The sequence below is a fragment of the Anser cygnoides genome, unplaced genomic scaffold (assembly GCF_040182565.1).
Source record: "Anser cygnoides isolate HZ-2024a breed goose unplaced genomic scaffold, Taihu_goose_T2T_genome scaffold_46_1, whole genome shotgun sequence".
NCBI classification, from domain to species: Eukaryota; Metazoa; Chordata; class Aves; order Anseriformes; family Anatidae; genus Anser; species Anser cygnoides.
The window spans coordinates 826,312-842,050 of NW_027103070.1; the positions used below are offsets into that span (position 1 = coordinate 826,312).

Sequence of the window (15,739 nt, forward strand, 5' to 3'; positions counted from 1 at the left end):
TGCCCCCCTGTACTCTGCTCTGGTGAGGCTGCACCTTTTGTACTGTGTTCTGTTTTGGGCCCCTCACTACAAGAAAGGCATCGAGGCCCTGGAGCGTGTCCAGAGAAGGGCTGTGAAGCTGGTGAAAGGTCTAGAGAACAAGTCTTATGAGGTGCGGCTGAGGGAGCTAGGGTTGTTTATACGGGAGAAGAGGAGGCTCAGGGGAGACGTTATCGCTCTCTACAACTACCTGAAAGAAAGTTGTGGGGAGCTGGGGGTCGACCTCTTCTCGCAGATAACTAGTGATAGGACAAGAGGGAATGGCCTCAGGTTGCACCAAGGGAGGTTCATATTGGAAATGAGGAGAAATTTCTTCTGAGGAAGAGTAGTCAGGCATTGGAATGGGTTGCCCAGGAAGGTGGTGGAGTCACCATCCGTGGGGGTGTTTAAGGAAAGGCTGGACTTGGTGCTTAGGGACATGGTTTAGTGGGTGATATTGGTGGTAGGGGGATGGTTGGACCAGATGATCTTGGAGGTCTTTTCCAACCTTAATGATTCTATGAATCTATGTGCCTTAGCATTGTTTCCAGGAGGATCTGTTCCATGACCTTGCCAGGCACAGAGGTGAGACTGACCAGCCTGTAGTTCCACAGGTCTTCCTTTTCTCCCTTTTTAAAAGTGGGGGTTATGTTTCCCCTCTCCTAGTCAGTGGACTGCCACAACTTCTCAAATATGATCGACAGTGGCTTAGCAACTACATCCGCCAGTTCCCTTAGGATCTCTGGATGCATCACATCAGGTCCCATGGACTTGAGAACCTTCCGGTTCCTTAGATGGTCTCGGAATTGGGTCTGTTTATCAGGAAAAATTATTAGTGAAATGTATGATGCAGTTAAACAGCATTGCAAAGAATTATAAAGCAGTCCAGGTTGGAAGGGACCTCAAAGGTCATCAGTGCTAACCTTTTTGTGGGAAAAGGGATCCTAGATGAGATCATATTTATCAGGGACTGTAGAGATAGGACAAGAAGTAATGGCTTAGCTGGTCAAGGGAAGTGATTGTCCCACTCTGCTCTGCACAGGTGTGGCCTCATCTTGTGTACTGTGTGCAGTTTTGGGCGCCACAGTATAGCAAAGATATAAAACTGTTAGAGAATGTCCAAAGGAGGGCTACAAAATGATCAAGGGTCTGGAGGGGAAGATGTATGAGGAGCGGCTGAAGTCACTTGGTTTGTTCAGCCTGGAGAAGAGGAGACTGAGGGGAAAACTCATGGTGGTCTACAGCTTCCTCACAAGGGGGAGCGGAAGGGCAGGCACTGATCTCTTCTCACTGGTGACCAGAGATAGGACCTGAGGAAATGGCTTGAAGCTGTGACAGGGGTGGTTCAGGCTGGATGCGGGGAAAAGGTTTTTCACCAAGAGGGTGGTTGGGCACTGGAACAGGCTCCCCAGTGAAGTGGTCATGGCACCGAGCCTGCCAGAGTTCAAGAAGCGTTTGGACAATGCTCTCAGACCCATGGTCTGATTTTTTGGGTGGTCCTTTGGGGACCCAGGAGTTGGACTCGATGATCCTTGTGAGTCCCTTCCAACTCGGGATATTGTATGATTCTACGATGAAATTCTTTACTGTGAGGGTGGTGAGGCACTGGAAGAGGTTGCCCTGAGAAGTTGTGGATGCCACATCCCTGGAAGTGTTCAAGGCCAGGTTGGATGGGGCTTTGAGCAACCTGGTCTAGCAGGAGGTGTCCCTGCCCACGGCGGGGGGGTGGAATTAGATGATCTTTAAGGTCCCTTCCAACCCAGACCATTCTATGATTCTATGATCTATCACACTGTCCAGTTGCATCTTGACAAACTTCAGTGATGGAGAATTTACCACATCCCTGGGGAGACTGTTTCAGTGATTAATTGTTCTCACTGTTAAAAATTCCTTTCTAATATCAAGATGAAACCCAGAATCAGAGAATATCCTGAGTTGGAAAGGACCCACCAGGATCACCGAGTCCAAATCCTGGGTCTGCATAGGACCACCCAAAAATCAGACCATATGTCAGAGAGCTATGTTTTAAGAAGCAACTCAGGAAAATATTTGCAAGCATTACTTTGTAGAAATCCCCCATCATAGGCAGGCCTCTTTTTTTTTTCTGGATAATTGGAAAAAGTACCAACTGCGGCTGGCCAAAAATGGGAAAATTTGTTTAATTTAGTAAAGACGTAAACTAATAATTCTATTTTTGTTTCACCTTTTTTTCCTTTTCCTGATTTTAAGTATTTTTATTTTGAAAAAAAAAAATCCCCAAAATTTACTCTGTCACACAACTTCCTAATAAATATTACCATAAAATAAATTAGCAATGAGGAAAAACTTTTTTTAAAAAAAGAATCTCTAAGTTTTTCTAAGTCAAAATGTTTGTGAAAACTTTTTAGTACCCCTATAATGAATAAAAAAATACTGTATAGGAAAAAAGCCACATTTCTTTGTTTAAAAACAATTCAAACACACTGTACTTGAGTCAGGAGTAAAGCTGATTATTATATGATGATTCTAGCATAAGACCCGAGCCACTGTGTATTACTGGCAATAGAATCTTTTCCCGGAGAATGGCCTTTTTATCTCTTCACAAGTGTCGGGATGGACAGTAACGAACTTGTTTAGGAGTTCATATCCCAGACAGAGAAGTTATGTTCAACATATTTTCACATTGTATTTCTTGCTTTCAGCAAATACAAGTACAGGAGAGTATACAAAATGCTCTGTGCATCCTTGGCATAGACATATCTCAGGAGAGGACATTTCAAGGACCCGAAAGGGTTCCGCTGGGCTTTTGGCATAGCTGCCTTGGAGACAGAGGACATTAAACAGTTGTCTACCTTGCCTGGTCTCTCAGAGGACCCTTCTGTTGTGGGGTTGCTGAGGGTCGAAGAACAGCAGGTGCCAATCGCTACCACAACTGTGCACCGGCGGCAATATCGCACCAACCGAGACTCCCTGATTCCCATCCATAAGCTAATTCGACAACTGGAGAGCCAAGGAGTGATCAGCAAGACTCATTCACCTTTTAATAGCCCCATACGGCCAGTGCGAAAGTCTAATGGTGAGTGGAGACTAACAGTGGACTATCGTGGCCTGAACGAAGTCACGCCACCACTGAGTGCTGCAGTGCCGGACATGCTAGAACTCCAGTATGAACTGGAATCAAAGGCAGCCAAGTGGTATGCCACAATTGATATCGCTAATGCATTTTTCTCCATCCCTCTAGCAGCAGAGTGCAGGCCACAGTTTGCTTTCACTTGGAGGGGTGTCCAATACACCTGGAATCGGCTGCCCCAGGGGTGGGAACACAGCCCTACCATTTGCCATGGACTGATCCAGTCTGCGCTGGAGCAGGGGGAAGCTCCTGAACACCTGCAGTACATCGATGACATCATTGTGTGGGGTGACACTGCAGAGGAATTTTCTGAGAAAGGGAAGAAAATAATCCAAATCCTTCTGAAGGCCAGTTTTGCCATAAAACAAAATAAAGTCAAAGGACCTGCACAGGAGATCCCGTTCTTAGGAATAAAATGGCAAGATGGACGTCGTCAAATCCCAATGGATGCGATCAACAAAATAACAGCTACGTCTCCACCAGTTAGGAAAAAAGAAACAAGCTTTCCTAGGTGTCATGGGTTTTTGGAGAATGCACATTCCGAATTACAGTCTGATTGTAAACCCGCTCTACCAAGTAACCCGTAAGAAGAATGATTTCGAATGGGGCCCCGAGCAATGACAATCCTTTGAACAAATTAAGCAGGAAATAGTTCATGCAGTAGCCCTCGGGCCAGTCCGAACAGGACCAGATGTAAAGAATGTGCTCTACACCGCAGCCGGGGAGAATGGTCCCACCTGGAGCTTCTGGCAGAACAAGCCTGGGGAAACTTGAGGTCAACCCCTGGGGTTTTGGAGTCGGGGATACAGAGGATCTGAGGCCCGCTACAATCCAACCAAAAAGGAGATATTGGCAGCATATGAGGGAGTTCAATCTGCTTCAGAAGTGGTCGGTACTGAAGCGCAGCTCATCCTGGCACCCTGACTGATGGTACTAGGCTGGATGTTCAAAGGAAGGGTCCCCTCTACACATCATGCAACTGATGCTACATGTAGGAAGTGGGTTGCACTGATTATTCAGTGGGCTCAAATAGGAAACCCCAGTCGCTCAGGAATTTTGGAAGCGATCACGGACTGGCCAGAAGGCAAAGATTTTGGAATATCACCAGAGGAGGAGGTGACACGTGCTGAAGAGGCCCTGCTACAAAACAAGATACCAGAAAGTGAGAAGAAATATGCCGTCTTCACTGGTGGGTCCTGCCGTATTGTGGGAAAGCATCGGAGGTGGAAGGCTGCTGTGTGGAGTCCTACACGATGAGTTGCAGGAGCTGATGAGGGAGAAGGTGAATCGAGTCAGTTTGCAGAAGTGAAGGCCATTTAGCCGGCTTTAGATATTGCTGAACGAGAAAAGTCGCCAGTTCTCTATCTCTATACTGATTCATGGATGGTAGCAAATGCCCTGTGGGGGTGGTTACAGCAATGGAAGCAGAACAACTGGAAGCGCAGGGGCAAACCCATCTGGGCTGCTGCATTGTGGCAAGATATTGCTGCCCGGGTAGAGAACCTGGTTGTAAAGGTATGCCACGTACATGCTCACATACCCAAGAACTGGGCCACGGAAAACATTAAAACAACCAGCAGGTGGATCAGGCTGCTAAGATTGAAGTGGCTCAGGTAGATCTGGACTGGCAACATGAGGGTGAATTATTTATGGCTTGGTGAGCCCATGACACCTCAGGCAATCAAGGCAGAGATGCAACATAGAGATGGGCTCGTGGACCCATTCTAATTCTAAAGGCAGGTGGACCTGACCATGGACACTATTGCACAGGTTATTCATGATTGTGAAACATGTGCTGCAATCAAGCAAGCCAAACAGTCAAAGCCTCTTTGGTATGGAGGACGATGGCTGAAATATAATATGGAGAGGCCTGGCAGACTGATTACATCACACTCCCTCAAACCCGCAACGGTAAGCGCCACGTGCTTACAATGCAGGAAGCAACCACCGGATGGCTGGAAACATATCCTGTGCCCTATTCCACCGCCTGGAACACTATCCTGGGCCTTGAGAAGCAAGTCCTATGGCATCATGGCACCCCAGAAAGAATTGAGTCAGACAATGGGACTCATTTCTGAAACAACTTCATAGACACTTGGGCCAAAGAACATGGTATTGAGTGGGTGTATCACATCCCCTATCATGCACCAGCCTCTGGAAAAGTTGAACGATACAATGGACTGTTAAAGACTACACTGAAAGCAGTGGGTGCTGGGACATTCAAATATTGGGATACACATTTGGCAAAGGCCACCTGGTTAGTCAACACTAGGGGATCTGCCAACTGAAACGGACTTGCCCAATCAAACCTGTTACGTACTGTAGAAAGGGTAAAGTCGCTATAGTACATGTAAGAAACATGCTGGGTAAGACAGTCTGGGTTACTCCTGCCTCAGGAAAAGGCAAACCCATTCGTGGAATTGCTTTTGCTCAGGGACCTGGATGCACTTGGTGGGTAATGAAAAGGAATGGGGAGGTCCGATGTGTACCTCGAAGGGATTTAATATTGGGTGAGAATAGCCCATGAGTTGAATTGTATTATGTTAATTATTATATAATACTGTACGTCATCACTACCATGATTGCTATATATCAGTGGCCTATTAATGGTATTACAGTAACAGGCACACAGATAATGATGAATGAATTTTGATAGAATTGTACAAGCACAGAGATGTGATGGAACGAGAACAGGCTTCAACATGTGACGATCCAATATCACACACCATCTCTTCTGCCCTGAAAGACTGCTGGGACAGATGGAGCCCAAAGTCAGTCATGGACTACACACACTCAGTGGACATTTTATATACATATATGAAAAGTGGTGATTAATTGGAATGTATTGGAAAGTGTGTAACCATGACATAAATGGTATGGAATAAGGGGTGGATATATTGTCCTGGTTTCAACTAGGATAGAGTTAATTTTCCTCCTAGTAGCTGGTAGGGTGCTATGTTTTGGATTAGGATGAGAAGAGCGCTGATAACATGCTGATGTTTTAATTGTTGCAGAGCAGTGTTTACACCAGGCCAAGGACTTTTCGGCTTCTCGCTCTGTCCTGCCAGCGAGCAGGCTGGGGGTGCAGCAGGAGCTGGGAGGGGACAGACCCAGGACAGCTGACCCAAACTGGCCAAAGGGGTATTCCATACCATCTGACGTCATGCTAAACAACATATAGGGGTGGCTAGCTGGGGTAGGGGGACTGGCTGCTCAGGGATAGGCTGGGCATCGGTCAGTGGGTGGTAAGCAATTGCACTGTGTATCACTTGTTTTGTACACATTATTAGTAGTAGTACTATTATCATTATCGTTATTATTTTCCTTTCTTTTCTGTCCTAATAAACTGTCTTTATCTCAGCCCACGAGCTTTCAGATTTTTTTCTGATTCCCTCCCCTATCCCAGAGAGGGAGGGGGGAGGGTGAGCAAATAGCTGTGTGGTGCTTAGCTGCCAGCTAGGTTAAACCACAACAGTCAACTTGCTACCTTTTTCATTGTATTTTTGTTCTTTCATTTTTAGGTGCCTTGACCTAAGCCATTTGCAATTTTACAAAAAGCCTTATAAGTTGGCTTTCCAGTGCCATGAACAATATTGGAGACTGTCCAGAGAAGGGCTACAAAGATGGTGAAGGGCCTAGAGGGGAAGACATATGAGGAGTGGCTGAGGTCACTTGGTTTGTTCAGCCTCGAAAAGAGGAGGCTGAGGGGAGACCTCATCGCGGGCTACAACTTCCTCATGGGGGGGAGCGGAGGGGCAGGCACAGATCTATTCTCTCTGGTGACCAGCGATAGGACCCAAGGGAATGTAGTCAAGCTGTGACAAGGGAGGTTCAGGTTGGATATCAGGAAAAGGTTCTTCACCGAGAGGGTGGTCGCCCATTGGAACAGGCTCCCCAGGGAAGTAGTCACAGCACCAAGCCTGTCTGAGTTTAAGAAGCGTTTGGACTATGCTCTCAGTCATGTGGCCTGAATTTTTGGATAGACCTGTGTGGTGCCAGGAGTTGGACTTGATCATCCTTATGGGTCCCTTCCAACTCGGGATATAGTATTGTATTGTGTTCTGTTCTGTTCTGTTCTGTTCTATTCTATTCTATTCTATTCTATTCTATTCTATTCTATTCTATTCTATTCTATTCTTTTCTATTCTTTTCTATGCTATGCTATGCTATGCTATGCTATTCCATTCCATTCCATTCCATTCCATTCCATTCCATTCCATTCCATTCCATTCCACAGAGAATGATACAATCCAAGGTAAAGAAAGCTTACTACACTTTTCATTACTTTATGCAAATATACACTGAATGTCATTTAAGATCTACAAGTAGCAACATTTTTACTTCTATGCTATGTCACATTTAGGTTGAAGTTCAAACATGAAACACAGGACTGGAAATAATTTTCTTTCGCAAAAAAAAAAAGGAAAAACTAAATTTGTTCTATTACATGTGAATTGCAACATCTGAAGGCTCATAATTTGACTTTGCTACCTAAAATACAGTAGTCCATATGATGTCATTAAAAGAATGTGCATTTAAATTCATATTTTAGTAAAAATTATAAATTTGATCAATAACCAACTTACATAGCTCCATTTGTATAGACTGTGTCACTTCCCTCCACGTACTGAACCTGGGGTGGGTAGACATGCTGTACTGGTTGCACAGTCTGTACTTGCTGTACCTGTAAACGCAAACACCAGAAATATGGGTTAGTTTACCTTATAAAAAAGAGTGACTAGTGCTTCAGTGCATCTAATAGCTTCTAAACAATCCTGAGTCATGGGATATACCTGTTCTCACAATTCCTAAATAACACAGAATGCAGTATTGTGCTGCAATTCTGTAATACGGAAAGTGGAGTACTAACACTGGAGACACATGCCCTTGTCAGAACAGGTCCTAAAAAAATTCAGTGTAATCCTAGAAGAGTCTATTAAATTCTGTCCAAGAGCAATTTTTCCTACTTGTTCTTCTCCACTATTAACTCATATACTTCAAAAGGAAAATCTAAACTTCACTGTTAACCTAATTAATTAATTAATTAACCAGATTAATATGAAAACCTGAATTCTGAAGAAAACACAACACTTTGAATAAGACTTTTCAAGTGTGTGTATTCGGCTTACATGGCAAAGACTTGGTAGCAGGGGGCTGCAGGGATGGCCTCTGTGAGAAGAGCCCAGGAGCTGCCCCATGTTAGATAAGAGCCAGTTTCAGCCAGCTCCAAAAGGGACCTGCTGCTGGCCAGAGGTGAGACACGAACAACTCTGGTTGCGCCTCTGTGAGAGCAGATTTAAGAAAAGGAAAAAACAGCTGTGCAACAGCAGTTGGGAGAGAGGAGCAAAAAAAATGGGAGAGAAACAATGAGGCAGACACTAAGGTCAGTGAAGAAGGAGGGGGAGGAGGTGATCCAGGTTCGGAAGCAGAAGTTCCCCTATGGCCTGTGGAGAGGACCATGGTGAAGCAGGTTGTCCCCCTGCAGCCCATGGTGTACTATGGCGGAGCAGATCTACGCACTGCAGCCCATGGAGTAGCCGACAGTGGAGCAGGTGGATGTGGCCTGAAGGAGGCTGCCACCCATGGAGAGCCCCCACAGGAGCAGACTCAAGGCCAGACCTGCAGCCGGTGGAGAGGAGCCCATGGTGGAGCACGTGATCTGGCAGAGGCCACTGCTTGTGGGGGACCAGTTCAGGGCTCCCCAGTACAAGAGGAACATAGAGCTACTAGAGCTACTAGAGCTACATATAACTACTAGAGTGAGTTCAGAGGAGGGCTGCGAAGATGATTAGAGGACTGGAGCACCTCTCGTACGAGGACAGGCTGAAAGAACTGGGCCTGTTTAGCCTGGAAAAGAGAAGAATGAGGGGAGACCTCATCAATGTATATAAATATCTGAAGGGAGGGTGTCAAGAGGATGGAGCCAGTCTCTTTTCGGTGGTGCCTAGCAACAGGATGAGAGGCAAGGGGCACAAACTGAAGCACAGGTGGTTCTGGCTGAATATGAAGGGGCACTTCATTACTGTGAGGGTGACAGAGCACTAAATAGAATACAGCCTTCTGCTCCGGTTAAGCAGGTTCATGGATTGATGCATAGTGCAGACCCTGAAAGCTGGAATGGTGATTTTTTGGTTTGACAGTGATGATGATGTCAAAGAGATTGCTGATTCTGAACCTCAATCGATTTCCTTGAGACCTTTGGTTAAGACTGAGACTACTGTTGATGATGATGATGAAATCTGCACTACTGTGCAAACGATTCCATGGTCACCGGCAGAGTTGGTTAAAATACAGGAGAAGTTCTCAAGGCGGTCAGGGGAATCGGAAGAAGTTGAGTATGTGTGGTGAGTTTCTCTTGAAGGAGGAGATCAAATTATGTTGAGTGAGGAAGAGGCAGGAGGCTTTTGGGGACCTGGAGTATTTTTAACCACCACACCAGGAGACCCTAATTACTCTATAACAGCACGGGCTGCATACTGGGCAGGTGGTGTAGATCCCCAGGAGAGAGGGGAACCCCTGGAAATTAGAGCCACAAGCTATTCTGACCTGGCTGTAGCAGTACAGAAAGCAGCCTGCGTTCAGGCGATATATGAAAGAGATGAATTCGGGAAATCCCCGATGTTAGCTCCTATTGACCCAGCTCGATTAATCCCTCTCATCCGTGGACTCCCTGATTGTCTTAAAATGTTCATAGCAAATACCCAGGATCGCATACTAGCTGCTCATAGGGATGATGATAGTGGTTGTAGGCGAAATCCTAACTCCCCCATTCCCACCTGGAGTGAATTTGTACAAGACATAGATAAGTATGGATGCTGAATGGGCTGGATTAGTTCATCCAGTATTAAGTCCCAAGACGACGCTCAGCGAGTCCACCAAATCCACACTCAAAATCCCAGATACCCCAAATTCAAAAAGAGGTTCAAACCTAATAAGGAACAGGGTGAGTTGTGGTGTAAGGCCCTAGCTTTGGGTGGACCCCGACCATTCTTGTGTGGTGCCTCTATGGAGGACCTCCGTACATTAGTCCAATTTCTGGGTAAGAAAAATATTCCGGCTGGGGAGAATTGCCTAACTGGAAAACCCCCAACCCATAAGGAAACTGCAACTTCTGCACTGAGCCCAATTGAGGAGGCAGAAGCTCAGCAAAAAACCTCCTATCCCCAGGGAGGGCAGTGAGCCACCCTGCTCGGCAGGTATTAGCAATTCAATGGCTCTCTAATGAACACTCTGACCCTATCATTGCCATTCCCTTTGGACCCCGAAAGATATTGGTAAATTTTCTTATTGACACCGGGACCCAAATGTCCGTAATTACACATGAGACAGCACAAACCCTGAGCATAACACCTGGTCAATGCAGGGTTAAATTCACGGGAATCGATGGTGTGGAAAAACAATGCCCCACTGCAAGAATTTCACTCTGGCTGCCAGAGGAACAAAATTAGCCAGGGTCGAAGTATTAGTCAGTGCTGCATATACTATTTTAGGATTTGACATACTGCGTGGCCATATGTGGAAACTCCCTGATGGAACTGTGTGGAGTTTCACGACACATCAAAGGGATTCAGGCACAGTGAGACTGAGTCTGTTACAAACATCCATACCCTTACCCCCCGCTAAAATCACTGATGTTCGGCAATATTTGTTGCCAGCAGCAGCACTTATGGGGATTGACGGGGTGGTAACAGAATTGGAAGAAAGAGGCATTATTAAAAGGACTCATTCACCTTACAATTCATTGGTGTGGCCGGTAAAGAAACCAACCAGGAAATGGCATTTTACAGTGGACTACAGACAGTTAAATGCTAACACCACACCTTTGACTGCCACAGTTCCAAACATGGCAGAGATAGTGAAAGCCTTCTGTGCATCTAACAGTAGCAATGGTGCTAACTACTCCCAAATATCTCTACACATGGGAAATCAAAGATTGCTATTTCACCCTCTTTCTAACCCTGCCAGTTGAATACAACCGAGCATATTTTATTTTCTTTTGTGTTCACAGGAATCCTGAGTGAACTTCATGTGGACAGCTGGAGAATCGCAAACCAACAGTTTGGATTAATAATGCTATGCTTTACCCTGACCTTGATGCAATTACAGGCCTTAAAGGAAACTTAGCTACTGTGGTTATACACGGAGCTGAGGTGTTTCATCATGACATCTAACCATGCATTGTCACGGTATAGCGCAATCACTGGAACATCTCAAAACAAAAAGGACCTAAGTCTCTCTACTTTGGTTTTACATGGGAGTAAAATATTTTCAAAAGATGAATGGAGTTGGAATGATTCTCTAAGAATGGCTGAACTTCAAGCCACGTCTGGCCAGACAATACAAATGAGTTGCCGAATAACTAATGGATCTACTTACAATAGGCCGACTGAAATTAAGACAGTTTATGCTGATTCTACCAGACCACAAAATTATAGTACTGATTGTAACAAAATAACTGAACCAAATTTTGATTGCTGGTACAATTTTACTTTCACCAAATCTATAACTGTGTACTGTCTTTGGGGTTACAGAGCCACAGAATTACTATTCGAATTTATGATCAATACAGAAACATCTTCATCGACTGCAAAGGATAAGAAGCCTCTGCCCCCCCAGATATTTGAAAATGAACCAACTCAGCCTCCCATTGGTCTAACTTCTTTCATCTTCAACACAGGTCCTTACATAATTAAAAATGTGGGACAACAAGAAGTTCTTTTTAACCCTAGCTGGTCTCTAAAAAGGGTAGATGCAACTGGGTTATTGGGAACAGGATTAGGTATATTAAATAGCATTGATGCTGAGGTCCTAATGAGTAGAATAACTGCTACTACAGATGACCTAAGGAAACTGGAACGACCAATAAAACCATCCTTATTGGCCTTAGGAGCAAGTCAATGGCTTCTATCAGACATTTTACCCCACTGAAAACAAATTGAAGAAAACGATCATCAATTAATGCCCTTGGAAAAACTCAGGGCAATACCTCCCTTGCCTTGAGCTGCATCCAAGCGCAGTTATGGATACAATCTGTAGCAGCAGCTATTATTAGAGAGGGAGAAGGAGGAACTTTGCCCACTGAAATTCGAAAATTGATTTGGGATAATGCTTCCGAATTTGAAAAGGAGTTTCAAGCATGGTGGCAATTCGTCAACTTTACCTATTATGCAGAAAATGATAAAGTTGTTGCCTTTATACTTACCATAAGTAATGCCACCATATACAATGTATATCCAATCATTGCATTAGGACTCAGTCATAATGGAACTATACTTTATTCTAAGGAGCATAAAGTATGGGCCCATCAAAAGGGAGGAAAGTGGCAAACAATTGATGTGAATGCATGCATTGTGCGTGAACAAAAAGGCTTCATCTGTGAGAGTAACACACTCGAAGCCCAAGACATTTGTCTTGACACTGAACAAAATATTTGCCACTTTGAGATACATCCTAATGAAACCCTTGAAACTGTACTTGTATATATTGGGAAAGGCTGTGTTTGCATGAGAACCCATTGTGATTCTATAGCCATAGATAACACAATTGTAGATACCAGTAATCACACTAATGTTTGTGTTTGTAATTTTATGCTTTATACTGACAATTAGTTTGTACGTTAAACTCTGGATTATGGTGAAACGTTTAGCATCCCTACACAATGTACATACACTCGATAAATCTCGTCCCGAGAATGTATGTGATATCCCCAAAATATTCCAAATGTCGTGAAGCTTGAGTGACTATAGTCACGGGGTGGATGTGGTGCAATTGCCTAAAGTAACTAGGAAAATAAAACTAACATTCACATTTTAAAGAAAATGTACAGCACTGAAGAGGCTTTCAGGGTAGGGTGTAGCTGCATTACCTGAGCATTCCCTAGGCTTCCAACCTTAGATGCTATCACAGTGGGGAAACCTGGTGTTCTGGCTCTAAAGAACAGTACGGAGCGTAGAGTGGATATGGAATATCCCTTTGGTTGGTTTAGGTCAGCTGCCCTGGTGATGTTTCTTTTCTCACATCTTTACCCAACCCTAGGGGAGTTAGAGAGAGTCCTGATGCTGTGCCAGCACTGCTCAGCAGCAGACACAACATTGGTGTGATACCATTGCTGTTCTAGCTACGAGTGCAGAGCACAGCACTGTATGGGCTGCTGCAGGGAAAGTTAACATCCCAGCCTGACCCAGTACAGAGGGTGTCAAGAGGACGGAGCCAGTCTCTTTTCAGTGGTGCCTAGCAACAGGATGAGAGGCAAGGGGCACAAACTGAAGCACAGGTGGTTCTGGCTGAATATGAAGGGGCACTTCATTACTGTGAGGGTGACAGAGCACTGGAACAGGTTGCCCAGAGAGGTTGTGGAGTCTCCTTCTCTGGAGATATTCAAAACCTGCCTGGATGCCATCCTGCGCAATGTGCTCTGGATGATCTGGCTCAGCAGGGGGGTTGGACTAGATGATCTTCAGAGGTCCCTTCCAACCTCGGCCATTCTGTGATTCTGTGCACACCTACACCTGGGGAACACCACTCGCAACTGGTCACCAGCTGGATTTCACTCCATTCACCACCAATATTTGGGTCCGGCCATCCAGCCAGTTGTTAGCTATAGAATAGAATATAGAACCATAGAATATCCCGAGATGGAAGGGACCCACAAGGATCATCGAGTCCAACTACTGGCTCCACACTAGTCTACCCAAAAATTCAGTCGATATGACTGAGAGCATAGTCCAAACACTTCTTAAACTCCGACAGGCTTGGTGCCATGACTACGTCCCTGGGGAGCCTGTTCCAATGCGCTTCCCTCGACCAACTAGCAAAGCTGTGCTTGATGCACCCCAGGATACGGTTGGCCCTCCTGGCTGCCAGGGCACACTGCTGGCTCATATTCAACTTGCTGTCAACCACAACCCCCAGATCCCTCTCTGCGGGGCTGCTCTCCAGCATCTCTTCGCCCAGTCTGTTTGTATAGCCAGGGTTGCCCCGTTCCAGATGCAGGACCCGGCACTTGCTCTTGTTAAACTTCATGCGGTTGGTGATTGCCCAGCTCTCCAATCTGTCCAGATCTCTCTGCAAGGCCTTTCCACCCTCAACAGAGTCAGCAACTCTTCCCAGTTTAGTATCATCAGAAAATTTACTGAAAACACCGCCAGACTGATGTAGCCTCATTTACCATAACCCTTTGAGCCCTACCTGTCAGCCAATTGCTCACCCATCGTATGATGTTTATATCTAGCTGTATGCTGGACATTTTGTCCAGTAGGATCCTATGGGAAACTGTGTCAAAAGCTTTGCTGAAGTCCAGAAAGATCACATCAGCTGGTTTCCCTTGATCGACTAGATGGGTGATCTTATCATAAAAGGAAATCAAATTTGTTAAACAGGACCTACCCCTTGTGAACCCATTCTGGCTGTGACCTATGACTGCGCTGTCCCCCCGGTGTGCTTCAATAACTCCCAGGATAATCTTCTCCATAATTTTACCAGGCACTGACGTGAGACTGACAGGCCTGTAGTTGCCAGGGTCTTCTTTCTTGCCCTTCTTGAAAATTGGCACAACATTTGCCAGCTTCCAGTCTACTGGGACCTCTCCAGATTCCCAAGACTGTTGAAAAGTAATTGAGAGATCTTGCGATGACGTCAGTCAGCTCTTTGAATACCATGGGATGAATCCCATCCGGACCCATGGACTTGTATGGATCCAGGTGGAGTAGCAAATCCCGCACACGTTCAGGGTTGGCTGGGAGTTTATCATTCCCACCGTCACGGTCCTCCAACTCAGGGCACCCGGGGTCCCGAAGCCCGTTGAAAGTCGTTCACTGCCGTTGAAGACAGAGGCAAAGAAGGCATTAAACGTCTCTGCTTTGCCTATGTCCTTGTTTGTGAGGTGACCATCCCCATCAAGTAGCGGACCTATGTTTTCTCTGGTCCTCCTTTTTGTATTCACATATTTAACTGGCCCTAAAATGGAGCCCTGGGGGACCCCACTGGGGACCGGCTGCCAGCCTGATGTAACCCCATTTACCTTAACCCTTTGAGACCTACCCGTCAGCCAATTATTCACCCAACTTATTATGTTTTTATCTAGCCATATGCTGGACATTTTGTTCAGTAGGATAAAAACTAGTAAGGAGTTTAAGAGGAAAAAAAAAAATTTAAGAGAAAGTTATTTTCTGAAATTTTTATTTTTTTAATTTAATACATTGTTTTTTAATTTTTTTAATTTAATAAATTAAATTTTAAAATTAACTTTAAGAGAATTAAAATTAATTCTCTTTATTTTTTTTAATAAATGATCTGGAGGAAGGACTTAAAGTTAATTTTAATTAACTGTAATTAAAAATAAAGAGAATTGTTGACACATCATATTGTTTTTACCAAGCTGTATGCTGGACATTTTGTCCAGAAGGATACTGTGAGAAACAGTATTGAAAGCTTTGCTGAAATCCAAAAAGATTACATCAACTGGCTTCCCTCAGCTAGGTGGGTGACCTTGTCATAAAAGGAAATTAAGTTAGATAAGTAGGACCTTCTCCCCCTGAACCCGTGTTGGCTGTGACCAATGACTGCATTGTCTTTCAGGTGTTTTTCAGTAACTCCCAGAATAATCTTCTCCAT

The 15,739-nt window shown here is 44.9% G+C and overlaps 1 protein-coding gene and 1 pseudogene across 4 annotated transcripts in view; one reads left to right on the top strand and one right to left on the bottom strand.

The window, feature by feature from the left end:
- LOC136789464 (transcription factor RFX3-like) overlaps positions 1-15,739 on the bottom strand; it is a 232,222-nt gene that overhangs the window by 129,550 nt on the left and 86,933 nt on the right. For all 4 annotated transcript variants that reach the window (XM_066989527.1, XM_066989526.1, XM_066989524.1 and 1 more), the window contains one exon: positions 7,714-7,811. Coding sequence is in view for 3 of the 4 variants with exons in the window: in XM_066989526.1 (XP_066845627.1) it covers positions 7,714-7,811 (98 nt within the window). In the remaining variant the exon portion in view is untranslated. The remainder of the gene's footprint in view (positions 1-7,713; positions 7,812-15,739) is intronic.
- LOC136789463 (uncharacterized) lies at positions 9,245-9,946 on the top strand (annotated as a pseudogene).